General features: G+C 41.5%; 1 protein-coding gene across 4 annotated transcripts; it reads left to right on the top strand.

Moving 5' to 3' along the window:
* The first annotated feature begins 98 nt into the window (after window positions 1-98).
* LOC106572364 (calcitonin gene-related peptide type 1 receptor) lies at window positions 99-27,294 on the top strand. Of its 4 annotated transcripts, none has more exons than XM_082962115.1 (13): window positions 99-237; window positions 14,336-14,390; window positions 14,512-14,653; window positions 19,943-20,050; window positions 20,173-20,274; window positions 20,435-20,526; window positions 22,750-22,873; window positions 23,041-23,194; window positions 24,965-25,025; window positions 25,213-25,279; window positions 25,388-25,606; window positions 25,735-25,776; window positions 25,951-27,294. In XM_082962115.1, the coding sequence occupies exons 3-13, from the start codon at window positions 14,630-14,632 to the stop codon at window positions 26,212-26,214; spliced, it is 1,257 nt and encodes a 418-aa protein (XP_082818241.1). In that variant the 5' UTR covers window positions 99-237; window positions 14,336-14,390; window positions 14,512-14,629; the 3' UTR covers window positions 26,215-27,294. The 4 variants fall into 4 exon arrangements, with proteins under 4 accessions (XP_082818241.1, XP_014001906.1, XP_082818240.1 ...); XM_014146431.3 differs by having other exon boundaries at window positions 20,173-20,285; XM_082962114.1 differs by lacking the exon at window positions 14,512-14,653.
* Window positions 27,295-27,541: the final 247 nt, after the last annotated feature.

Genomic DNA, 27,541 nt, shown 5'->3' with positions numbered 1-27,541 from the left:
CTTTTCGAATTTTAGCAACCAGGAAATGGTGGTGTGATTTTTGCATATTGCACCTTTAATGTTGATAGTAAAATCCCCAAGAGCCTCATTGCCCGTGAGATGGACCGCCCTCAATATCCGCGGTTATCAATTCAATGCGTTGGTGCGGGCTGGACGCAGTGCCTGACACATTTACACTGGAACATGTGAAGGTGGGAAGATTTGGAAAGTAGTTAGAGCATCCAACAAATTCTGAAGGTATTTTTGCACATTTTCCAAGAGTATGTCTATGTTAGATTTAAATGTTTTTGCTTGTAACATAAATAGCTTTTTTTTTTTTTTACCAGCTACAGAATGTGACATCTATGTTACTGTGATTGTCTCACGAGTTCAAATCATAGATAGGCAACGCGCGTAGCCTATCAGTAGCTTACTGTATGTATGCCCAGCGAAACTTCAAGAATTTAGTGTTCTTTTAAGTAAATGGAACATTTTTGTTTATAAACAAAAAAAAATGTAAATTAGTAAAAACAATTAAAGCACATTTGGGCATTAATGCACGAATAACTCCACCAAAGCATGTTGAGTGATAAACAAGCCCAGACCAGTTAGTTGGTTGCCTTGTTTGGGAATCGGAGTGCATGAATTTAAAGTTGCAAAATGTAATTGTGTGTACGTGTTTGTGCGCGTGCGTGTGGACGTACGTGGTTAGTGCAACAAATTAGCTTTTTATGAACAAGTGATGTATGTGAAATGAAATTAATTTCCTTGACTGTTGTGCCTTCATAACTACATGTGACTGTTTTGTGTCACTCAAATTATGAGTAGTGGTTCACATCAAATGCTGGCAATAAGTAACTTGAGGTGTTTCCAGATCTGTTCTATTTATGCATATTGTTTTAAAGGGATAGTTCGCCCAAATTACACATTTGTATTTGGGTTTCCTTACCCTGTAAGCACTCTATGGACAAGGTATGACTGCAGTCCGTGCTTTGATTTAGTTTCCCTGTCACGGTTTCCACATGCTAACGTTTTATCATTTGTGGCACAAATTCCATTCAAGTCATGGGACCAATATTAGACATTTTCGTGCATCATATTTAAAACATCTATAAGTGACTATGTTGAGCTTCACAAATCAATTTGAGATACTTTAGGATGGTTTTGAACATGTGTGAGAAAGTACCATGACTTGAATGGGGCTTGTGCCACAAATGCTAAAATGTTAGCATGTGGAAACAGACCAGGGAAACTAACAGTAAAAATACTTTGAAGTACTACTTATTAAGTCGTTTTTTGGTTATCTGTACCTTACTATTTATATTTTTGATTACTTTTAGTCCACTACATTCATAAAGAAAATAAGTTATTTTTACTCTTGTACATTTCGTCTGACACCCAAACGTATTCTTCACATTTCGATCGCTTAGCAGGACAGGAAAATGGTCCAATTCACGTGGTCACCCCAAGTGCCTCTGATTTGGCGGACTCACTAAACACAAATGCTTCATTTGTAGATGACGTCTGAGTGTTGGAATGTGGCCCTGGCTATCTGAAAAATGTTAGCACGATTTCTTGTTTATCTTGTTTGCTTAATATAATACATTTGAAATGATTTATAACATTTACTTAAGTATATTTTAGCAATTTGTTTTGCATGTAAGCAATCAAGTTTAAGATGTATAACTTTCAAAATGCATAAATGCAGACAATATGATGCATTCATACCAGCTGTATTTATGTATTTTGAAAGTTTATATCTTAACTTGCTTATATTCAAAACATTTTGGGACTATATCAACAATGGACTAATGAAACAAATACCAAAATGTAGTGTATGGGTGGACTTTTCCTTTTAAGTATATTTAAAACCAAATACTTTTAGACTTAAGTATTATTTTACTCTGTGACTTTCACTTTTACTTCAGTAATTTTCTATGAAGGAATCTTAACTTTTACTCAACTATGACAATTGGGTACTTTTTCCACCACTGGAAACTAAACCAAAGCATGATTGTGGTCTTGTCTTGTCTACAGACTGCTTACAGGTTAAAGAAACCAATGTGTCATTTTTTTATTTGGGTGAACTATCGATTTTAATGGTGCTGTTCAGAAGTCCCCGCCCCCCAACATGTCTTTGCCCCAGAACATGCTGGACCTGCCAAGCAGCTGTTGAGTGGTATAAATAGGTTTTGTGTGCCTAATACTTTAGTCCAAAACCCTTTTGCAATCATGCCAAGACACTGTGCCTAACTAACCTCTGCTTTTTTGGGGTAGCGAAAGGAAATGGGGGGCCTGGGTATCATGTTACCTATGGATTATTTTTTATTTTGAGTAACTGGATGGCTTATAAACTGACAGTTGGGGGGAGTGCAACCAGAGTGTATTTGTTTGGGGGTATCACAGTGATAAGTTATGATAGTCGGGACAGTGTGTTGGGGAGCTGTTCTGGACAGTCTGTGCTGCCTTTCTCTCTATCGCTCTTTCTCTCTTTGCCTCCAGGAAAAAGTATGGCATGGCTCCAAGCTTGGAAAACTATTTTTGGATCCAGCTATGGGAAAATAAGCAAGTCCATAATCACTCACAAATAGACAGCTTTTTGAAAATCCCTTGAAAACAAAACGGTGATTTATGGAATCAGTCAGTAAAAGTAAAGAATCTTTTCCATGAAATACTTTACCTTTTGTCATATTAGACTTTGTACTGTGGTCCATACAGTAGTTGAGGTAGGTTTACACATTATGTACAGTATGCACTGACCCTATCTTGCACTGACTCTATGCACACTCACAAGACTATATACACTGAGCGTAGAAAACATTAAGAACACCTACTCTTTCCATGACATAGACTGACCAGGGGGATTCAGGTGAAAGCTATGATCCCTTATTGATGTCACTTGTTAAATACATCAGTGTAGATGAAGGTGAGGAGACAGGTTAAATACAGATTTTTAAGCCTTGAGACAATTGAGACATAGATTGTGTATGTGTGCCTTTCAGAGGGTGAATGGGCAAGACAAAAAATGTAAGTTTCTTTAAACGGGGTATGGTAGTAGGTGCCAGGCAGACTGGTTTGTGTCAAGAACTGCCACACTGCTGGGCTTTTCACACTAAACAGATTCCCATGTGTATCAAGAATTGTCCACCAAAGGACATACAGCCAACTTGACACAACTGTGGGAAGCATTGGAGTCAACATGGGCCAGCATCGCTGTGGAATGCTTTGGATACCTTGTAGCGTCCATGTCCTGATGAATTGAGGCTGTTCTGGGGGCAAAGGGGGGGTGGAACTCAATATTAGGAAGGTGTTCTTAATGTTTTGTACACTAAGTGTATACATACACTCACTCCACACACACTACACTGCCACTCTCACACAAAACCAACACAAATTCACATACACTACAAACGCACACACACGCGTACAGACAAGACAAACACACATACAAGCACACACACACACTACAACTCTTATCTATCCTGACACCTAGTGACTTTACCCTGCCTTCATGTACATACAGTATCTACCTCATACAGCATACAATGCTGTTAAAGGTAAAGCTCACAAGTGAATATTGGTATAATATTGGGAAGATGATTAGTTGTTAGACTATTATCACTATTGATATAATTAGTTATTATCATTAGTATTATGTTCCACACTTTGCTGTTATCTGGGTATCTTAAGGTCTTTTTGTCCTCAATAGCACTACATTTATTGTTCTCTTTCTCTCTGTCCTTTTTTCTTTTTCCATGAATTCCAAAAGAGGATGCACTTCTCATGGTCATGCCATAGGCTTACAGGGTTTTGGCTGGGCGCTTGAGGGGTGGCAGCATTGAAACGTGTCATGGGACAGTACCAATTCTTTACTTTGGCCATGCCAATCGGTGGTTGAAGGTGTGCTTTAAGACACTAAAGGCGCGTTACGGGTACAGAGGTGGTATGATAGTATCAGGGACAACAGCCCCATCTGGGATCGGGGAGACTTTCACAGGAAGGATTTTGGAAGACAGCTGGAGGTCTACTGAGAGTCAGTTGCAGCTACAGTATGTTTAGCAGTGCATACATTATAATTATAGTACAGTTACATGGATAGAGGTCATGTATTGATTCTTGTGGTATTGGTATGATACATTTAGAGTGTCTAGCAGCTTGATCATCATGGTACATTTTGTTAGTAAGTTTACATGTATGTATGTATGTATGTATGTATGTATGTATGTATGTATGTATAATTGAAACTTGTACCTCATTATGAGTATAGCTAGTTATAATTGTAGTGGTTTAGCAGATTAGAAAAAAAAGACGATGAGTCTTTTAGCCAGGTAAACTCACTCTACAATTACAGATGAGGTTGTGTGGAAAAGGACTGGGAGAGAGCAATATATTTCTGTCATGGGCAAAGAAACTCAAAAGGGGTGATGATATTAAATGATCAATTGTCTTGATCTGAATGTGCAAACTGTCCAAACAAGGAATTCAACCTCATTGCTTGGTTTTTGCTCTGACATGCACTGTCAACTGTGGGACCTCATATAGACAGGTGTGTGCCTTTCCAAATCATGTCCAATCAATTTAATTTACAAAAAGGTGGACTCTAATCAAGTTGTAGAAACATCTCAAGGATGATCAATGGAAACAGGATGCACTTGAGCTCAATTTCGAGTCTCATAGCAAAGGTTCTGAATAGTTATGTAAATGTAATGTTTCAGATTTTTATTTTTGATAAATTAGCAAACATTTCAAAAACCTGTTTTTGCTTTGCCGTTATGAAATAGATGAGGGGAATTTTTAAAAATCAATTTTAGAATAAGGCTGTAATGTAACAATGTGGAAGAAGTCAAGGGGTCTGAATACTTTCCAAATGCACTCTACCAATAGCTGCCCTTCTTTGCAAAGCATTGGAAATCCTCCCTGGTCTTTGATTGAATCTGTTTGAAATTCACAGTTCGACTGAAGGACCTTACAATTATCTGTATGTGTGGGGTACAGAGATGAGGTAGTCATTCAAAAATCATGTTAAACACTATTATTGCACACAGAGTGAGTCCATACAACTTATGTCACTTGTTAAGCTAATTGTTACTCCTGAACTTATTTAGGTTTGCCATAACAAAGGGGTTTAATACGAATTGACTCAATATATTTCAGCTTTTCATTTGTAATAAAAATAATAAAAAATAATATATATATATATATATATATATATATATAATGACATTATGGGGCATTGTGTGTAGGCAAGTGACAAATCAATGTTTAATCAATTTTAAATTCAGGCTGTAACACAGAAAAATGTGGAAAAAGTCAAGGTGTGTGTGAGTACTTTCTGAAGGCAATGTAAATAATGGTTACTTCTCAAAGTATTGAACTGTCAAGGAGTTAAACAAGGTTGCCCATTGTCTTCGTATCTTTGTTTTGGTCATCTAAATGTTAACTATGAAAATCAGTTCCAACAATAATGTCAAGGGGTTACAAATCCAGTGTTTAAAAACCAAAGTGTCAATGTATGCTGACGACTTAAGTTCTCTTAAGTCTGCAATCTGGATCACTGCACAGTCTCATTGAGGATCTAGATATTTTCCTCTAGCCTTTCTGGACTAAAACCATATTACGTATTTAATCGTTAAAAGACAACTTTAACATTACCCTATAGTTTACCAATAAATTGGTCTGATGGTGAAGTAGACATACTTGGTATTCATATGCCCCCAAAAATAAATGAACTCGCTACAACAAATTTCAATAGAAAGTTAGCAAAAATTAACAGGATCTTGCAACCATGGAGAGTGCAATACCTCTCCATTTATGGAAAAAAAAATCACACTGATTTAACTCTTTAGTCATATCACAGTTTACATAATGACTTATGGCGCTGCTTACTCCAGACTAATAGTTTTTCAAATGAGCAAAAAATAATTTTATTTGGAACGGTAAGACAGACAAAATTAAATATGCCTATTTATATAATGAATAAGAGTTTGAGTCTAAAATTATTACACATTAAAGCATTAAACCTCTCACTAAAAGCTAAAGTAATACAAAAGTTATACCCAAACAAGCCATACAAAGCTGGTTGCAATTCCAGTTATCCCCTAGAAAAGACAGAATAAATATTATGGTTAAACGCAAATATACTGATAAAAAAAACACTCTTTATTAAAAAAAAGTGATATTATGAATAGGAATGGTGGAGTTATGTCACAAGTGCAGAGCAAACATTTCCAGATTTTTGTTCACTATCAAAACCAACTGATTGCAGCATTACTGCAAAAATGGAGGAGGCAGGTGGAAGGGGGAGAAGGTTCTTGTGTGTCTGCCTTTTATTAAAATACCAAAATTAGCAATTATAAAATAAACACATTTTCCAGTTTCATTTGAGGACAAATGTTGACAGCGGTGGCGCAATACAGGTTGCAAAATAGCTGGGAAAAGATTTGGGATTTTCCGATTCCATGGCACATGGTTTATGAACTGATACACAAAACAACGCTTTATTCAAAACTTAAAGTTTTTCAATTAAAATTATTATTCAAATTTCTTGCCACCAATAGAATGTTATGTGTATGGGGCATACAACCATCTCACCTTGGCAGATTTTGCTGAGAAGGAACAGAATCATTAGATCATTTATTCTGGTATTACCCCTATGTAGCTTATTTCTGATCACAGGTTCAGGAGTGTCTGAAAAATCACATTTACCTAAAACTAGCCCTGCAAATAGCACTGTTGGGAGATTTGGAAAGCCATAGTCAATCAACAATATAATAACTTATGTAAAAATATTCATCTTAACTTACAATCTGTAGATACTATGTGATTAGAAAGGTTCAGAATGTATGTGAATTATCCCAGCACAGTTGAAAAATATATGGCACATGAAAATCATAAGGGGGTGGTTTACGGAGATACTGTAGGTGGGATGGGCTGAGAGCAGCTGAGGGGTGGGTTTAAAAGCCCTTGATCTATGATATTTATGACTACAAACACTATATATAATGTACAGTATACTGGATGTGTTTAAGTACCATCTATCCAGATGTACACTGAACAAAAATCTCTTAAAGTCATCTTAGAGAATTTGGTAGTACGTCCAACCGGCCTCACAACTGCAGACCACGTGTAACCACGCCAGCCCAGGACCTCCACATCTGGCTTCTTCACCTGCGGGATCATCTGAGACCAGCCACCCGGACAGCTGATGAAACTGTGGGTTTGCACAACCGAAACATTTCTGCACAGACTGTCTCAGGGAAGCTCATCTGCGTGCTCGTCATCCTCACCAGGGTCTAGACCTGACTGCAGTTTGGTGTAGTAACAGACTTCAGTGGGCAAATTCTCACCTTAGTTGGCCACTGGCATACTGGAGAAGTGTGCTCTTCACAGATGAACCCCGATTAACTGTACCAGGCAGATGGCGTCGTGTGGGCGAGCGGTTTTCTGATGCCAACGTTGTGAACAGAGTGGCCTACAGTGGCGATGGGATTATGGTATGGGCAGGCATAAGCTACGGACAACGAATACAATTACAATTTCATTTTATTTATGTCAATTTGAATGCACAGAGATACCGTGATGAGATCCTGAGGCCCATTGTCATGCCTTTCATCTGCCGCCATCATCTCATGTTTCAGCATGATAATGCACGGCCCCATGGTCGCAAGGCTATGTACACAATTCCTGGAAGGTGAAAATATTTTTTTACTCTGCATCATTGGTAAGGGCTCGTAAGCAAGCATTTTACGGTAAAGTCTATATCCGTTGTATTCGCCGTATATGACGAATACATTTTGATTTGACAGAACTGTTTTAGTTATAATAAAACATTTCGGGAATCATTTTCAGGCAGTTAAATGTTAAAAATATAGTATTACTGACACCAACACCCAATGTTGAAAGTTCAACATTTTCTTCTAAAACCCTCTGCCTTTGTGTAGGTGTAACAATGGCGTATTTTTAACCTGTGGCTGTTGTGAGAGGGGGACGGAAGTGCCAGGACAACTAAGGAAGAGAGGCCTCCTCATACTTTATCCTTCCTGGGATTTGGAGAGGCTCTCCGCAGCCCCTTTGAAATACAAATAAACAGGCCTCTCCCCAGTGAGTAACAGTCAGTGAGCTATGACTGCCTGACCTACAATTAGCAAAAGAGAGGGGGAAGTTGTGTAGAGGTCGTCCCTAAGCTCAACAAATGGTTTACCATTATTGCATGGAACTCCGTTCCATCTCATATTGCTCAAATAAACAGCAAACCTGGTTTTAAAAAACAGATGAAGCAACACCTCACAGCACAACGCCTCTCCCCTATTTGACCTAGATAGTTTGTGTGTATGCACTGATATGTAGGCTATGTGTGCCTTTAAACATTTTTTATGTAGTTCTGTCCTTGAGCTGTTCTTGTCTATTAATGTTCTGTATTATGTCATGTTTTGTGTGGACCCAGGAAGAGTAGCTGCTGCTTTTGCAACAGCTAATGGGAATCATAATAAAATATCAAAACTACCACCATCATGTGGCAAGAAACAACTAATTGGCACCAGAGAGCCACCATTAGAATGTAACCCCTAAAGGACAGAAATAGATGAATTGCTCTCGGGGGTCATGGGGTCATCAAAAAGGAGCTGGGAAATCCAAATATTTTTCATAAAAACATGGAATGCATGATTAGCATCTCTCCTAGTCAAATGGGTTACAGATGCTTCTAACGCGTGGGTGGAAATTTAGAGTCCAGACGTCATTAAGGTCTGATGTCTCAGAGGAATTTATAAAACTGACTGGATTCAAGTTTTTTTTAAATGGTGAAATAAAACGGTAAACAGTTTAGAGTTAGGGAGGATGGTGCTTGGTAGAGACAAAATAACATGAGAAAAGCTTTCCTGAGAGACCTTGGTTTTAGAATCACACCATAAGATGATATTGTATTGTTCGGTCAAAGACAGCCAGGTTAGACAAATCATAAAGAAGGGGTCTTCTTGCCACGTGACGGGGGTAGTTGAGCCTTGGGATGATTCTGCACATCATAACACAAAAAGGTTTCAGGATCTGGGTTGAAAATGACATTTTCATGGCAATCCATTTCACAAACGCGTCAGCCACTTTAGAGTCCAATGGAAATCGTGGGAAACGTGTTGCTTCCCCTCCATCCACTTCGAGTTCCCTCGTAAAAGTCCAACACAATATAAACAGCTCCTCTTGCTGCTGTCGGAAATACTCAAGATGTTCAATATACGGTGCGACCCACATTAAAAAAATACTATAGTATACTATGGTATAAAAACTATATTTCCCATAGTGTTTTTGTGGACTTTACTCAGTATTTAATGTAGTATTTACAGTTAACTCAACTAAATACTGTAGTAAATATACTTGTTTATAATATATTAATTCATGTAGTGTTTTTGCGGACTGTAGTATTTACTGTATTATTTTTGCAGTCTAGTATACTGTAATTTTTACTGTAGTGTGTTTGTGGACATTACTGCAGTGTTTACTATAGTGTCTTCAGGAAACATACTGGAGAAAAGCGCACATTTTCCATAACTTGTAGATAGGTCAAACTGGGGTCGGAACAGAGCAGAAGCGCTGAACTATAACCTGTAGGGAACACAATATATGGTCCACACTTGGCATTTAGGTTACTCACTAATGGGTGGCACAAATTGCAATACAAAGGGAGGGGAATGGGCAGGGTATATGCAAATGAAATACTGTAGTTTTTACTATAGTGAAAAAACATTACTTTTATTTACTACAGTGTGTTTTTGATGATAATACTGTAGTATTTACTATATTATTCTATAGTATACTACAACATTCTATAGTAAGTACTACACATGATCGAGGGATAGTAGTTTTTACAAGCATTTTGCTACATTGTAAGCATTGCTACACCCCCAATAACATCTGCTACATATGTGTATACAACCATTAAAGTTTAATTTGACTTGATTGCTACAGTGTGTCGTATAGTATACTACATTTTACTATAGAAAACTGTAGTATTTTTTTTCATGTGGGAAGACACACTGCAGCCACATCTGTATTTTTCCAGTGGCAGGACTCTTTGGTAGAAAATAATGTAAGGAAGAGTGAACATGAGAAAGGTTTGTCTGAACCTACCCATACACATTTATGAAAGTGTAAATGGACATTTTAATTTATCTATGAAAGTGCACATGTGCTATATGTAACCCAAGAAGATAAACAAAACAAGTAAAAGTGCATTGAAAGCTTAGAACACAGAATACATCCTGTGAGTCAGACTTAAAAGACTTGGACTGGAATGAATAAATTATTTGAGTGGTTATGAAGAGCCTCCTGAGTGGTTGTCAAGGGACAGTTTCTAGCAGTAATTACAATTTTTAAATAGTCATACCTGTAAATATGTCAGTGTGCAAACCAGTGAATAAATCAATGTAAATTGTGTCAATCAAATTTTTGCATCAACTATTAATATAAGTACCAATTTGATCTTTAAATATGTTGATTACCTAGGATGCTGGACCAGGGATGTGAGTTTCTTAACGCCATCTCTGGTGTATTTTGTTTTGAGTTGAAATTCTCTTGAACCTAGATTCGGACTCAGAGTATGGGACCATTAGTGTTGGCCACAGACACATATCCAAACAGACTACTCTTCCCCTCCATGTCAGGGTAATGATAGGAGGCAGTGGCCTCTGGTAATATCTTTCTCGTCCTTATACAAGTCAAGGGTGTTCACAATCACAGCATGGCCTCTATCTTTTGTTTTCCGTTCTTCCTCGATTCTCTACATCAAAGCAACAAACACATAGAACAGTACAATAACAATAGACAAATGGATCTCTACCCAAAGCTGTTGTAGCTCATGAGTCATGGCTTTGTTTCTGGCAACAAATGAAACCGCTTGATTAAGGCTTTCTTTTGCAGTTTCTTTCTTGGTCTTGATATTTTTCATAGCCTAATTAGGCCTCTTTGTCCGGTCTACAGGAATTCAAATGCTTTGATAGCAAACACTGCATGTGTTTGAATCAATATTTGTTAATTGGGCTAATTTAATGTGGCAAAGCATAGTGCCAAATGAAATTGAAAAGAAAAAAAATCCCAGACTTGTTTGACACTAATATTCAATGACACAATATCAGCTTTGTTCACAGACAAACTACAGTGGCGTTAACACTTTTTTTTTTTACAAGATTTACTCAACTAAGCATTGTATTTCGTACTTAACTGTAGTTGGCAGAAAATCCACTGACATTTACATTTTAGTCATTTAGCAGATGCTCTTATCCAGAGCAACTTACAGTGAGTGCATCCATTTCCGTACCTTTTTCATACTGGTCCACCATGGGAATCAAACCCACAACCGTGGTGTTGCAAGCACCATGCTCTACCAACTGAGCTACTTGGGATGTGTAAAAGGGTTCTTCAGCTATCCCCATAGGGGAACCCTTTTGGGTTACATGTAGAACCCTCTGTAGAAAGGGTTCTACCTGGAACCCAAAAGGGTTCCTCTTGGAAAAAACTGTTGTTGGCAGAAAATCTACTGATCACTATGCTAGAGCTTTAGAGCATCAAAAGGACAGTTGGAGGGACTATTTTCAGGTTGTTCTCCATCATCTAGGGTTGTGTGATCATGATGTTTGCTGATGACCTTTATCCTTCATAAAAGGAGAAAGTGAAGGGTGTCACTCACATGATAGACTGATCTAGGTCCCTCCATGGAAACACAACCCTAGATGATGGAGAACAACCTGAAAATTGTCCCTCCATGGAAATATGTCCCTCCATGGAATAATTTTCTGTTGGACATTCTTCCCCACAGGCCTAGCAGTCTCTCTCATCTGATGAATTGATGTCCTCAGAATGTAATATTCTGCTCATTACTACTCCGTTTATGATAACAACCGGACTGTTATTACAGTTCTCATTATAGTTTGTTTTCCTTGGCATAGGAGGCAAATAGTAGTTTTATAGATGTAAAGGGATTGGGAACGTGGCTTGATTGTGAAAGGGTGTTGTATAGTCTTGGATGAGAACACTGTTGAACACGTGTGACACCATGTCCCTGTGTCTCCCTTTGGGACTTTGGTCAGGTGATAAGTCATTGAAGAGCGAGGACCCTACAGTGCATTCGGAAAGTATTCAGACCCTTTGACTTTTTCCACATTTTATTAAGTTATTTTATTCTAAAATGGATTTAATTGTTTTTTCCCCCCTCACCAATCTACACACAATACAACATAATGAGTTGTTTTGTTTTTGCAAATATAAAACTGTATCATATAAGTATTTAGACCCTTTACTCAGTACTTTGGTGAAGCACCTTTGGCAGCCGTTTACAGCCTCAAGTTGGGTGGGAGCGTCGCTGCACAGCTATTTTCATGTCTCTCCAGAGGATGTTCGATCGGGTTCATGTCCGGGCTCTGGCTGGGCCACTCTAGGACATTCAGAGACTTGTCCCAAAGCCACTCCTGCGTTGTCTTGGCTGAGTGCTTAGGGTCATTGTCCTGTTGGAAGGTGAACCTTGACCCCAGTCTGAAGTCCTGAGCGCTCTGGATCAGGATTTTGCTAAGGATCTCTCTGTACTTTGCCCTTTTCATCTTTCTGTCGATCCTGACTAGTCTCCCAGTACCTGCCGCTGAAAAACATCCCCACAGCATTATGCTGCCATCACCATGCTTCACTGTAGGGATGGTGCCAGGTTTCCTCCAGACGTGACGCTTGGCATTCAGGCAAAAGAGTTCTATCTTGGTTTCATCAGACCAGAGAATCTTGTTTCTCATGTTCTTTAAGTGCCTCTTGGCAAACTCCAAATGGGCTGTCGTGCCTTTTACTGAGGAGTTGCTTCCATCCGGCCACTCTACCATAAAGGCCTGATTGGTGGAGTGCTGCAGAGATGGTTGTCCTTCTGGAAGTTCTCCCATCTCCACAGAGGAACTCTGGAGTGAGCATCAGGTTCTTGGTCACCTCCCTGACCAAGGCCCTTCTCCCCCGATTACTTAGTTTGGCCGGGCGGCCAGCTCTAGGAAGAGTCTTGGTGGTTCCAAACTTCTTCCATTTAAGAATGATGGAGGCCACTGTGTTCTTGGGGACTTTCAATGCTACAGAAAATGTTTGGTACCCTTCCCCAAATCTGTGCCTCGACACAAACCTGTCTCGGAGCTCTAGGACAAATCCTTTGACCTCATGGCTTGGTTTTTGCTCTGACATGCACTCTCAACTGTGGGACCTTATATAGTGTGCCTTTCCAAATCATGTCCAATCAATTGAATTTACCGCAGGTGAACTCCAATCAATTTGTAGAAATATATGTTGAGGATGATCAATGGAAACAGGATGCACCTGAGCTCAATTTTGAATCTCCTATCAAATAGTCTGAATAAGTATTTTTTTTTTTTTTTTTTGCTTTATCATTGTGGTATTTTGTGTAGATTGATGAGGAAAGTGTGAAAAAAGTTGGAGTCTGAATACTTTCCGAATGCACTGTATATACACACTTAGAAAAAAGGGTTATTTGGCTTTCCCTATAGAAAGGGTTCTACATGGAACCCAAAAGGGTTCTACCTACAATCAAAAATGGTTCTTCAAAGGGTTCTCCAATGGAGACAGCCGAATAACCCTTTGGTTCTAGATAGCACCTTTTTTTTTTAAGAGTGTATACACTACACCAGTGTATTGTATTTCTGGGCCAATCATAAGCCTCTGTGGATTGTCCTTGGTCTTCACCCAAAGCTCCACAGTGTTCCATATTCTATCCTCTCTCTTTTCCTCCTGTCTTTCTCTCCCTTTGCTCATGTTTTATAACTCACTAAAAATATGTTTTCATGTCGCGTAGTACTAAAAAAATCAACATACTTATGTTCCTGTTTTAACAGGAAGTTTACTGTGCTTTAAACTGGGTTAGTCAATTAACATTTGGATTTCATGATGGGCGACTAGTGTTATACTTCACGTTTTTCCAGTTTCAAATTTCAACCATAATCAAATAAACATCCTGCTTGGTATTGTAAATATGCATGTTCCCTGACCTTGAGTGGAACGACTGCTGTGACCTCCTATTGAGGGTGGACATCCTGTTCTGAGACACTTGTACACACTGCGCTGCGTGTTCAGCGAGTGCAAAGACAGACAGTAGAATCATGAACAAACAAGTATTTTTGTTGTTTCCTCATAGTATGGCCAATTACTGTTGAGTGGTCCATTTCAAATGGGAGCTATTGCTGCAATTAATCCCCACCGTGAACCAAACCACATGAAGTATATCCCAAAGTTAGAAATACAGCCACACGCTCCTCTATATTATTTCCATGCTTGTGATTCCTCTCGCCATAGTTCACTGATGCTCACTGGCAACACCTCTCTTTGTCCCATATAGAACCATGTGGAGGATCCTAGCACTATGGCTTCCGGTGCTACTCCTGGGAGTTGAGGTGAGAGAGCGCAACTACTCTGTGTGTGTGTGTGTGTGTGTGTGTGTGTGTGTGTGTGTGTGTGTGTGATGTCTTTTATAATATTAAAAACTGAAAAGGGGCCCTTAAACATATCCAATAGGTGTGCCACTGTGAAGATGTGCTGGAATCAGAAGAGGTGCCTATCAACCCTGTGTCAACGACAGTGACACGCAGCCAGATTCTGTCAGCTCAGTTTGAGTGCTACCTAAAGATTCTTCATGACCCACCACACAATGAAGATGGTGAGGCACTATACACATGCACCCCCACACACACATGCACCTGTGGAGGCTCTAATAAAAACTATAATAAAAATATATTCACAAGTCACCAAATGGCTGATTTAAAACACACTGTTTTGCAATGAAGGTCTACAGTAGCCTCAACAGCACTCTGTAGGGTAGCACCATGGTGTAGCTGGAGGACAGCTAGCTTCCATCCTCTGGGTACATTGACTTCAATACTAAACCTAGTAGGCTCATTGTTCTCACCCCCTTCCATAGACTTACACAGTAATTATGATGACTTCCGGAGGACGGCCTCCAACCTATCGGAGCTCTTGCAGCATGAACTGAGATGTTGTCCATCCAATCAAAAGATCAGATAAATCATCCAGTACTGAAAGGATAAGCTGCAAATAGCTAGCACTGCAGGGCATAACGTGTGGTGAGTAGTTGACTCAAAGAGAGAGAAAGACAATAGTTGTACAGTTTTGAACAAATTCCTGTATTAAAAAATTAAGGAAAAGCAGCAGAGAGAGAGCTAGTTATATTTCATTACATTTTTTGTTTTACCTTTCACTTACTTAGCTAGCTAATGCAGCAAATTTAGCCTACTCAACAACCTGACTTAAACAGAGAGGAATGCTATTAAAATGTTAGCTAGCTGGCTAAGGCTATCCAACACTGCAACACAGTGGCAATTTTTTATTAATTTATTGCCACTGGGCCCCAACGGTGTAACTACTTGCTGTACACTACTGCGTGATTGTACACATGGATTGGGTTGTAGGTTTACTAACGCGTTAGTTTCGCTGTTGACTATGATGTTAGCTAATATGGTGACAACGATGTAGGTTGTGTAGACGCGGGGTTGGTTGAGTAACTGATTGCATGTTATTAAAAAGAAACTAACTGTAATCAGTTACATTACCCACAAAAATATTGTAATCAGATTGCAGATACTTTTGAAAAACCTAGATTACTTTTAAATTCAGAAAGGATGTTAGCGAAAAAAGAGAAAATACATTATGATACCTTTGTCCTCTGACATTCAATTCAGCGTTGAAAAAAGGCACAAGTTTAAGTTTGTTCCACCTGAGTGAGTCTAACCACAAGTCAGAGACCAATGTGATGACACACTAAATGCGTTTGATGGATCTTTTTTACTTTCCCCTAAGAGTCATTAAAAGAAAACAATCTAAAAGTAACTGACTAATCACATTACTGAGTTTGGGTAATCCAAAAGTTATGTTACTGATTACAATTTTGGACTGGTATCTAGTAACTAATGTATTACATTTAGAAATGATTATAATTATTTTTAATCCCAGCCCCCTTCCCCGCAGGAGGTCTTTTGCCTTTTGGTAGGCTGTCGTGGTAAATAAGAATTTGTTCTTAACTGACTTGCCTTGTTAAATAAATAAAGAATGCAACCCTTCCCAACCCTGTGTAGCAGTTATGGTATGAAAATAATCCGTTAGCGTCCAGAACTTTTCCTAGTAATCCTATTTTATTTGTGTAAAAAAATCCACTGGGACAGACATGCTTGACACATGCCTGATTCTGGAGCCCTTGACATGTTTTTAATCTAGCCATTCTCTTGGGTATTATTCCTAAGGTGTGGAAGTTGGCCCTTTTTGTTCTCCCGCTCCACAAAGGTGGTGATCCCTGCGATCTTAATAATTATTGCCTGATCTCAAAACGTTCACGTCTAGCGACAATATTAGAACTCTTGGTAAATTCTCAAATGCGGTCCTTTTTAGAAAATGTATTCTGAATGCTCACCAGTCAGGCTTTAGGCCAGGTCACAGCACCATCTCGCTGCTTCTCGAGTCTTAAATTACATAAACACACAAGACAGGAAAGAGCACTGCGCTGCCTTTTTTATTAATCTGTCGAAAGTATCCGATATAGTTTATCATGCACTCCTGCTACGGAGGCTATCCGAAGTTGGTCTAGACCAAGAGACCTATGGCTGGTTAAAAAATGACCTGCACGACAGAAGTCAGTGTATATCTGTTGATGGAGTTCAGTCTAATTTTCTTAACATAACCAAAGGAGTGCCACAAGGCTCAGTACTAGGCCCTTACTGTTCACTATTTACATTCATAATTTTGGTTTGTCCCCCAACAACAACAACTGGGGCTTACATCTCTGTGGATGACAGTTACGTATTCCCGTCCCCTCAGTGCAGCAGGCCATTCACAACTTTCAGCTTGGCTTTGATTAAATTCAATCTTAAATTAGTGCTACAATGTTGATAAAACAACGTTTTTATATTTTTCTCCAGGTCTCATTAAAATGTATCCTAAAGACCTGCATATATGTACATTAAAATAAGTCCAAATTAAGCTAAGCACCCATTATAATTATCTAGGTATTTGATTGACGATAAGCCGGCCTTTTAAAAAAACACACATTGATAAGCTGACAAAGTTGCGAGTATAGAAATAAATCCTGTCTCACTTTTGAAAATAAGAGGAAGACACTCCTCCCAGTAATTGACTATGGCGACACGATCTACATGCACCCAGCAGCCTGTTAAAACCTCTGGATTCAGTCTACCGCTCAGCCTTGCGTTTTATCACTGGTGAGAATTCGGTACGCATCATGTCTCTTATATATTTCTGTTGGCTCGGAGTCTCTGACTAACAGAAGACCCCAACATTGGCTATTATTCGTATATAAAGCACTTCTCCAGGAACTCCCTTATTACCTCACCTCACTAAATTGGAAATATAGTAGCTATAAGACTCGCTCTCAAGACTGGTTGGTACTAAAGGTTCCAGTGTCTCCTTTGAGTTAGGGAAGACAGTTTCAGTTACTATGCTTCTCCGTCCTGGAATGACTTACAGGTCACTCTAAAACTTCATTATTTGGTCTTTAAAGGTAAATTCAGGGCTCTGATAAAAAAATCTGACCAATGAAAACTGTACTTGTTTTGATTGACTGTATATAAACTCAGCAAAAAAAGAAACGACCTCTGTCAACTGTGTTTATTTTCAGCAAACTTAACGTGTAAATATTTGTATGAACATAAGATTCAACAACTGAGACGTAAACTGAACAAGTTCCAGAGACAAGTGACTAACAGAAATGGAATAATGTGTCCCTGAACAAGGGGGGGGGGGGTTAAAATCAAACGTAACAGTCAGTATCTGGTGTGGCCACCAGCTGCATTAAGTACTGCAGTGCATCTCCTCCTCATTGACTGCACCAGATTTGCCAGTTCTTGCTGTGAGATGTTACCCCACTCTTCCACCAAGGCACCTGCAAGTTCCCGCACATTTCTGGGGGGATTGGCCCTAGCCCTCACCCTCCGATCCAACAGGTCCCAGACGTGCTCAATGGGATTGAGATCCAGGCTCTTCGCTGGACATGGCAGAACACTGACATTCCTGTCTTGCAGGAAATCACGCACAGAACGAGCAGTATGGCTGGTGGAATTGTCATGCTGGAGGGTCATGTCAGGATGAGCCTGCAGGAAGGGTACCACATGAGGGAGGAGGATGTCTTCCCTGTAACGCACAGTGTTGAGATTGCCTATAATGACAAGCTCAGTCCGATGATGCTGTGACACACTGCCCCAGACCATGACGGACCCTCCACCTCCAAATCGATCCCGCTCCAGAGTACAGGCCTTGGTGTAACGCTCATTCCTTCGACGATAAATGCGAATCCGACCATCAACCCTGGTGAGACAAAACCACGACTCGTCAGTGAAGAGCACTTTTTGCCAGTCTGGTCTGGTCCAGCGACGGTGGGTTTGTGCCCATAGGTGACGTTGTTGCCGGTGATGTCTGGTGAGGACCAGCCAGGACCTACAACAGGCCTACAAGCCCTCAGTCCAGCCTCTCTCAGCCTATTGAGTACAGTCTGATTACTGATGGAGGGATTGTGCGTTCCTGGTGTAACTCGGGCAGTTGTTGTTGCCATCCTGTACCTGTCCCGCAGGTGTGATGTTCTGATGTACCGATCCTGTGCAGGTGTTGTCGCACGTGGTCTGCCACTGCGAGGACGATCAGCTGTCCGTCCTGTCTCCCTGTAGCGCTGTCTTAGGCGTCTCACAGTACGGACATTGCAATTTATTGCCCTGGCCACTACTGCAGTCCTCATGCCTCCTGGCAGCATGCCTAAGGCACGTTCACGCAGATGAGCAGGGACCCTGGACATCTTTCTTTTGGTGTTTTTCAGAGTCAGTAGAAAGGCCTCTTTAGTGTCCTACGTTTTCATAACTGTGACCTTAATTGCCTACCATCTGTAAGCTGTTAGTGTCTTAACGACCGTTCCACAGGTGCATGTTGATTAATTGTTAAGGGTTCATTGAACATGCATGGGAAACAGTGTTTAAACCCTTTACAATGAAGATCTGTGAAGTTATTCATTTTTTTATGAATTATCTTTGAAAGACAGGGTCCTGAAAAAGGGACATTTCTTTTTTTGCTGAGTTTATTTGTTTCTACTGCCCCTTTGAACGGACCGTAGTTTAACTGTAATGTTGTAGTGATCATGCTTGAATTGTTGCTCACTGTTGTTCTCAGGGCACCATTGGAAATGAGACCCTGGTCTCAATGGGTTCTCCTGGTTAAATACAGTCTAATAATCAAAATAAATGGCACTGACCGCCACTAACATGCAGCCACATACACACTCATCATAATAAGAGTGGAGGAGTAGTGCAGGTCAGGAGAGAAATAGGGAGAAGGGAAGTGACTACCCTCAGGTCTGAAAGGAGGGAAGTGCTCTTTGTCTCCAAGCTGCTTCCGTTACTGGAGCTCAGTAAATAACAGCCTTTGAAATGCTATTTTGCGCTCCATTTCCCTACATACAACAACCTGGACACAGACATCCTTGTATTGTTTACTAGGAATGTATTTAAAGTGATATGTGTGTTTGCATATGTAGCTGTTTCTCTCAGCTGTTTTAATGTACAGTATTGATACAATATTCAATGTTTAATACAAATCATTTTGAAGGGACATTTTAGGTGTTGGTTTGCATCTGCTTTTCATTTTTCTGTTGGCTTTTGCGTCACATTCACAGGAAATAAGAGACTGTTTTCAGTTTGTCTTAGAAAACGACCCAACACAATATTTTAAAATAAGTGTAAAAGATTTATACCTAGGTTATTAGAACTGTTCTTTAATCACTAATATAACTACCAGATGTCACTCTACCTGTATATGTTCATGATATAATACACAGTTCAGAGTTCACTAATGCAATGAACCTAAACTTTTTGAAAAATGAAATGGTTGCATTACTATAATACACTGCAAACAGCTGCTCCTCCCTCTTCGCCCCCTGCAGGCACATTCTGTAACCGCACATGGGACGGATGGCTGTGTTGGAGTGACTCTGCCCCTGGCACGGCCATGCAGCTCTGCCCTGATTACTTCCAGGACTTTGACCCCTCAGGTGAGCCAGCCAGTCAGCCACACATCTCATTCAATCACAATTCAACTGACTTGATCTTTACTGATGATGCCCTAGCTGAAATGTTTTGTGACATCGTCCTCTCCCTGTGTCCATTCAAACAGAGAAAGCGACCAAAGTGTGCAACTTGGATGGACAGTGGTTTCGTCACCCTGAGAGCAACCGTATTTGGTCCAATTACACTCAGTGTCAGATGTACACCAAGGGTAAACTGATGGTATACTTCTAAGCCAAGTAGTTTATCAATTCTGACAGTGGCTAAACCATTTTTATTAGTCAATTTAGTGATTGTTGTTGTCAACGTCTCTATTGTGTCCACTTAGTTAAAGAAGTGAATTAATGCTTCCTTATTCCCTTCTTTCCCAGTTTGCTTTCAGCTTGTACTACTTGGCCATTGTGGGACATGGATTGTCTGTGGTATCCCTCATCATCTCACTCTGCATCTTCTCCTACTTCAAGTAAGTCATTCATGGTTTCCTCCATGGACCCATTGAGGCAGATATTCAGAGTACAACGGTAGACTGTCACATTAGTGTACTTTTTCACTTTACATCCTTGAATCAAAGTGATTCTGTTGGTGTTGCTCTTCCTACAGACAGAGCCCTCTATTCTAAAACAGAGGTATTTGGTTCTTCCTACACACAGAGCCCTCTATTCTAAAACAGAGGTGTAACAGTCTTCTCCTTCATCTGACGATATGTTAAAATCACTGTCAGAAAAGGTGGACCAATACGCAGCGGGTTGCGTGTTCATCATGATAATTTATTAAATAAACGTGAACACGGGAAAAACAATAAACAAAAGAGAACGACAGACCGACAGTTTTACAGGCTAAGTACTTACATACAGCAGTGCAAAATCAACTACCCACAAAAACCCAAACACACACCTATATATAGGACTCAATCAGAGGCAACTAGAAACACCTGCCTCCAATTGAGAGTCCAACACCCAAACCTAAACATAGAAAAACTAAACTAGACAGAACGTAGAAATACATACAAAACACAAACCCTCTGCCACGTCCTGACCAAAAGTAATACAATTACTCCCTCTGCTGGTCAGGACGTGACAGTACCCCCCCCCCCCCCCCTAAAGGTGCAGACCCTGAATGCACCTAAAAGAAAAGACAAAAACATCCCCCTAAACTAAAGGGAGGGAAGGGAGGGTGGCTGCCGTCAACGACGGCACTGTGCTACACCCACCCTCCAACCCACCTATATCGGAGGCGGCTCAGGTGCGGGACGTGGACCCCGCTCCACCCTCGACGGCGCCCACTTAGGTGGCGCCCCTGGCCGCGTCGGAGGACCGGTGGGCGACCCTGACTGCGCCCGGCTGGCGGGCGATCCTGGCTGCGCCCGGCTGGCGGGCGACACTTGCTGCGCTCGCCTGGCTGACGACCCTGGCGGCTCCAGACTGGCGGGCGGCTCTGGCGGCTCCAGACTGGCGGGCGGCTCTGGCGGCTCCAGACTGGCGGGCGGCTCCAGACTGGCGGGCGGCTCCGGCGGCTCCAGACTGGCGGGCGGCTCCAGACTGGCGGGCGGCTCCAGACTGGCGGGCGGCTCCAGACTGGCGGGCGGCTCCGGTGGCTCCAGACTGGCGAGGCTGGGCTGACGCACTAGAAGCCTGATGCGTGGGGCTGGTACTGGACGTGCCAGCCTGGAGACACACACCTCAAGGCTCGTGCGTGTAGCAGGAAACACTGGACCGTAGAGGCAAACTGGCGGTCTTGAGCGCAGGACTGGCATCACCCCTACTGGCTGGATGCCCACTTTCCCCTGGCACATGCGGGGCGCTGGTACTGCGCGTACTGGCCTGAAAATGCTCGGCCTCGCCACCGTACCCATCACCCCAAAGCACGGGACCTGTCCAGTTCGTCTCTGCCTAAAAAGGGTACGGGGAGCTGGCCTAGGGCTCCATCCTCGCCCCGCCAAACTGCCCTTGTGCCCCCCCCCAAAAAAATATTGGGGCTGCCTCTCGGGCTCCTTTACCAGCCGTGTTCCCCGGTCCTCGCCAGATTTCCTCCGCTGCTTGGTCCTGTTGTGGTGGGTAGTTCTGTAACAGTCTTTTCCTTCATCTGACGATATGTTAAAATCACTGTCAGAAAAGGTGGACCAATACGCAGCGGGTTGCGTGTTCATCATGATAATTTATTAAATAAACGTGAACACGGGAAAAACAATAAACAAAAGAGAACGACAGACCGACAGTTTTACAGGCTAAGTACTTACATACAGCAGTGCAAAATCAACTACCCACAAAAACCCAAACCAAACACACACCTATATATAGGACTCTCAATCAGAGGCAACTAGAAACACCTGCCTCCAATTGAGAGTCCAACACCCAAACCTAAACATAGAAAAACTAAACTAGACAGAACGTAGAAATACATACAAACCCTCTGCCACGTCCTGACCAAAACTAATACAATTACTCCCTCTGCTGGTCAGGACGTGACAAGAGGTATTTGGTTCTAACTACACACAGAGCCCTCTATTCTAAAACAAAGGTATTTGGTTCTTCCTACATTGCCAACTTGAATTCACAACATTTGACTACTAGTGCTACACCATGAAGTGGAAAAGTGAAAAATAAGAAAGTTATCCTATGACCTACACATACCATACCACACCACTTGTTTCTTGAGTTGTGTCCCTCTGTTCTAATCCTCCCATTAGGAGTCTGAGCTGCCAGAGGATCTCCCTCCATAAGAACATGTTCCTGTCCTTTATCTTCAACTCCATCTGCACCGTCATCTGGCTCTCTGTAGCCAACAACCAGCAGCTGGGGGCCAGCTACCCTGTAAGTAATGTACACCTCTGACATCAGGGGGATTACTCTGAACATGAATGGCTACTGGTTGAACTCATGAAGTTGGTGAAGATGCAATTTTGAGGTGCTACACTCCACAATGTGTGGCAATGAGTGACGGTGACAACTTCAGAAAGTTGTCCCTGTGCTGTTCTCAGATTGGATGCAAGATTCTGACAGTCCTGAACCAGTATACATTTGGCTCCAACTACTTCTGGATGCTGTGTGAGGGGATCTACCTGCACACTCTCATCGTCATTTCTGTGTTTGTGGGAGAGCAGCAGCTGGGCTGGTATTATGTCCTTGGTTGGGGTGAGTGACTGACTGCATCTTTGTCACACTGCTGTATGTTCTGCTCCGCTGTCTGAAATTCATTGTTGTTTCAGCATCCTGTTCCCCTAGCACAATGTTGAATATCTCTTCTATGCTTTCATATCTCTATATTATGCATCATGTCATCTAAGAAGGCCTTATGGAAGCTCATGACAGTCTTGGGCTGCAGTCCAAACAAGTTCATTTTACCCCCTCAGCCCTTGCGCTTGCCACTTTCCCTTGGGGGAATCCCCGTCGAAACCAGATGCAGTTTGATTGCCGACGTAAGTGGAGGTTAAATTCACAAACGTTGCCCCCTCGGCCCTCGATTTAGCTTGAGGAAGCGAGTGAAGAACTTTAATCACTTGTGGGGTTGACATGTGACTACAAACTGTAGCCACGTGTCAAACTCCGGTGGCCACGAAGTGTCAAATTTAATCAACAAAATGATTAAGCTCGGTTGCTAAAAATATATATACAGATGATATTGTGACCTGTAGCGACACGTAGCACTCACTTCTGTAGCCTTGAAGTGCTTTGAAAGGCTGGTCATGGCTCACATCGACACCATTATCCCAGAAACACTAGACCCACTCTAATTTGCATACCGCCCCAACAGATCCACAGATGACGCAATCTCTTTGCACTGCCCTTTCCCACCTGGACAAAAGGAACACCTACGTGAGAATGCTATTCATAGTACCCTCAAAGCTCATCACTAAGCTAAGGATCCTGGGACTAAACACCTCCCTCTGCAACTGGATCCTAGGCTTCCTGACGGGCCACCCCCAGGTGGTTAGGGTAGGCAACAACAAATCTGACACGCTGATACTCAACACGGGGGCCCCTCAGGGGTGTGTGCTAAGTCCCCTCCTGTACTCCCTGTTCACCCATGACTCCATGGCCAAGCACGACTCCAACACCACCATTAAGTTTGCCAACGACACAACAGTGGTAGTCCTGATCACCGACAACGACGAGACAGCCTATAGGGAGGAGGTCAGAGACCTGGCAGTGTGGTGCCAGGATAACAACCTCTCCCTCAACGTGATCAAGACAAAGGAGATGATCATGGACTACATCGCCAGGGCTGTAGTGGAGCAGGTTGAGAGCTTCAAGTTACTTGGTGTCCACATCACCAACAAACTATCATGGTCCAAACACTCCAAGACAGTCGTGTAGAGGGCACGTCAATGCCAGGAGACTGAAAAGATTAGGCATGGGTCCTCAGATCCTCAAATTCTACAGCTGCACAATTGATAGCATCCGGACTAGTTGCGTCACTGCCTGGTATGTCAACTGCTGTATACCTGTTGTATTCGGGCATGTGACAACTACAATTTTATTTGATTTTAGCATTGGCAAATGGGAATAATGCTCAAATTGGCTTAGGCTCCTCACTATGAGACTATAAAATGTAGCTAGCTTCATAAACATTTTTGGGAATTCTGAAAATGATTTGGAATAAATGACCAAACTATAAAACTAGCTAGCCAGCTATGGGTAACTGTAGCTAGATACCTGACAGGAGTGCTAGCTAGTTACGTTAGCTTGCTGCCTACATTAATAGCTTTAGGTTGGTTGTTTTTAAGCTCAACTTCAAGATTTTCACCAAGGACATTGCCTCTCTCTCCCTCGCTTGGGCAAGGGACATTTAAGGTACACTCCAATGTAACGATGTAAAACGTCATTCAAGGGCTGAGGGTTTAGGGCTGAGGGCCGTCTACTTTGCGTTTGAACTGCAGCCATGGACTCCTGTCTCTCTCCCAGGCTTCCCCATCATTCCTGCCATTACACATGCTGTGGCCCGCGGGGTCTTCTATGATGACAGGTAATGTGTCAACTCCTCCCTCTGAATAATATGCTACTGTGCACAATAATAGCAGAGGTTGACAGTGCACTGCATGCTGCAATCGTACGCTGCATCCTGTCAGTTACAATACTTGTGTCCCAGTAAAGGTCAGGATCTTATTTGACTGTCTCAGTTGAGTTTAGCCTCGTCTCTCCATGTCTCCCAGATGCTGGATCAGTTCCGACACACACCTGCTCTACATCATCCATGGTCCTTTCCAGGCTGCCCTGCTGGTGAGTCTGCACTACCAAAACAAAAATATCTAACAAAAATAGAAACCAAAGTGGACAGCGTGCTCAAACTCGATCCCTCCTCCTCTGCTTCCCTCTGGCTGTTTCCAGGTGAACCTGTTCTTCCTACTCAACATAGTGCGTGTGCTGATCACCAAGCTGCAGGTGACCCACAGCGCACAGTCCAATGCCTATATGAAGGCTGTGCGAGCCACTCTAATCCTGATACCTCTGCTGGGAGCCCAGTTCATCCTGGTTCCTTGGAGACCAGAGGGACATAAAGCCAGGGCCATCTACGAGTTCACCATGAACATCTTCACACATTTCCAGGTATGGGTGTTTTTTTTATTAAAAGCAAATCTGATAACCTTTCACCACCCAATATCCACAAGCGATATAAGGCCATTACAGAATGTTTCATCTGGAGGAATATTCACTGAATATTTATTCCTTTATAGGGACTCCTGGTCGCAATTATATTCTGCTTTTGCAATGCAGAGGTAAGTGCCAGTATTTCTTAAATAGCTGATGATTACCCTCAGTCTATCTTTTCATTTAGAAGTAGAATCATTGTCATTCAGTAATTCTCTATATATTTGTTTGCCAGTATTTACTGATAAGGTTCAAGCTTGCATTTATGTTGCTCTTAAACCACTCTGTCTTTGGTTCCACAGGTGCAGGCATGTCTTAGAAGGAAATGGGCCCAGACCAAGCTGGTGTGGAAATGGACAGATTCCTACTCCCACTACAACATCAACTCCTCTGTGACCGAGACGAGTCGCGCTACAGTCAGCCTGGAGCTTACCGCTTCTGAGGAGGACACCATCATTAAGCCAGGTGGCAGTGTACACTACCGAGCCAATGGACAGAGCAACGGCAAGCACTGCACCAATAGGGAGATGGACACGCCAAGGATTCTGGAGACCACTGACATCTGAGAGCATTGCATTGTCCCTTCCCATAGGCGTCATCACATTATGCTGGTCACAAACAGGCTCACTTAACTCACAGCATGGCCACAGACAATTGGTCAGAGCACAAAAAGAGGATCACACACACACACACACACACACACACACATGGTAAGAACATACGCACAAATGTGTACAAGATACACATGCAAGCACAAACACACAACACAGACAAAGACACATACACACACATTTGATAATGAATGAGCAGTTTACAGGGTCCAGTTGAAACCTTGCAGACAAGTATTTGCCCCAGATGTATATACATTTCACTGTAGCTTCTCACTGTTGCTCATGTTGACCTTATGGAACAAATCCAGTGGTACAAGGACCCAATGAAGATGGCTATCTCTGGTAATGTTTGATCTTGGCCTTCAATGCGAATTAGTGTCTGATGTAATCATTTTCTGTAGGCCTATTGTACCATTTGTACAGTATATAAGCACTCTTATATTTGAGTTTATTCAACTGACACTCCTTTTATATTTTAAAATTATGATCTGTCTTTTTGATGTCACTTTAATCATGTGGAACTTATTATTTAATTGTGTGTTGCATAAGCTTGCCTTTTTAGAACCATGAAATTACTTGGCATAGTTCTGACTGCTGTATGTTGAGTTCTCAGAGGCAAGGAAGATGACTGACAGTGAATAAGGCATACAACACAATGAGGAAAAGTGTGTCTGTGTGCTTTGACACTAATGGGAGAACCTATGATTCAGTGATGTGGGGTTGCCCCATGTCTGACAACACCCAAGAGTCACTTTTTATCCAGTGTTATTTTCTTACGGTTTTACAAGTCTTGTTTATTGAGTTGCTTTTCACAATATGAAAAATCTAAGGATACATGTATTATACCACTGAGCTGCAGTTTAACTATTTATACTCACATACATACATGTGTGTGAAGTAGCGAGAATTTGCAATGCTGCAGTTTATGAAAAACATTCCACTTTGACTTCAGAATAAATGCCTAACTGAATAACACTACTTTATAAACCTGTTTAATTGTGTAACAATGGTATTAAAATAAACTTTTATAATTTAGGTTTTTGCTTGTTCTTTTCTATTTAAATATAAAAAAAATTGTAATGTAGATCTGACTCCCTCAGAATGTGATATCTTCAAAGGCAGAGGTATTAAAAGAAAGACCACCAGGAGTGAAAAGCTCCACTTAATCTTACAAATGGGAAGAGGGAATTTATTGCAAACCATTAAGATCACTATTAAAAAAGGGGGATGGTATTTTTTCCCGACTCTTCATCGTATGTGCCGGTGGACAGGGCCTGTTTCA

The sequence above is a fragment of the Salmo salar genome, chromosome 15 (genome assembly GCF_965601325.2).
Source record: "Salmo salar chromosome 15, fSalSal1, whole genome shotgun sequence".
NCBI lineage: Eukaryota > Metazoa > Chordata > Actinopteri > Salmoniformes > Salmonidae > Salmo > Salmo salar.
This window is presented reverse-complemented; position numbering and strand designations above follow the sequence as displayed.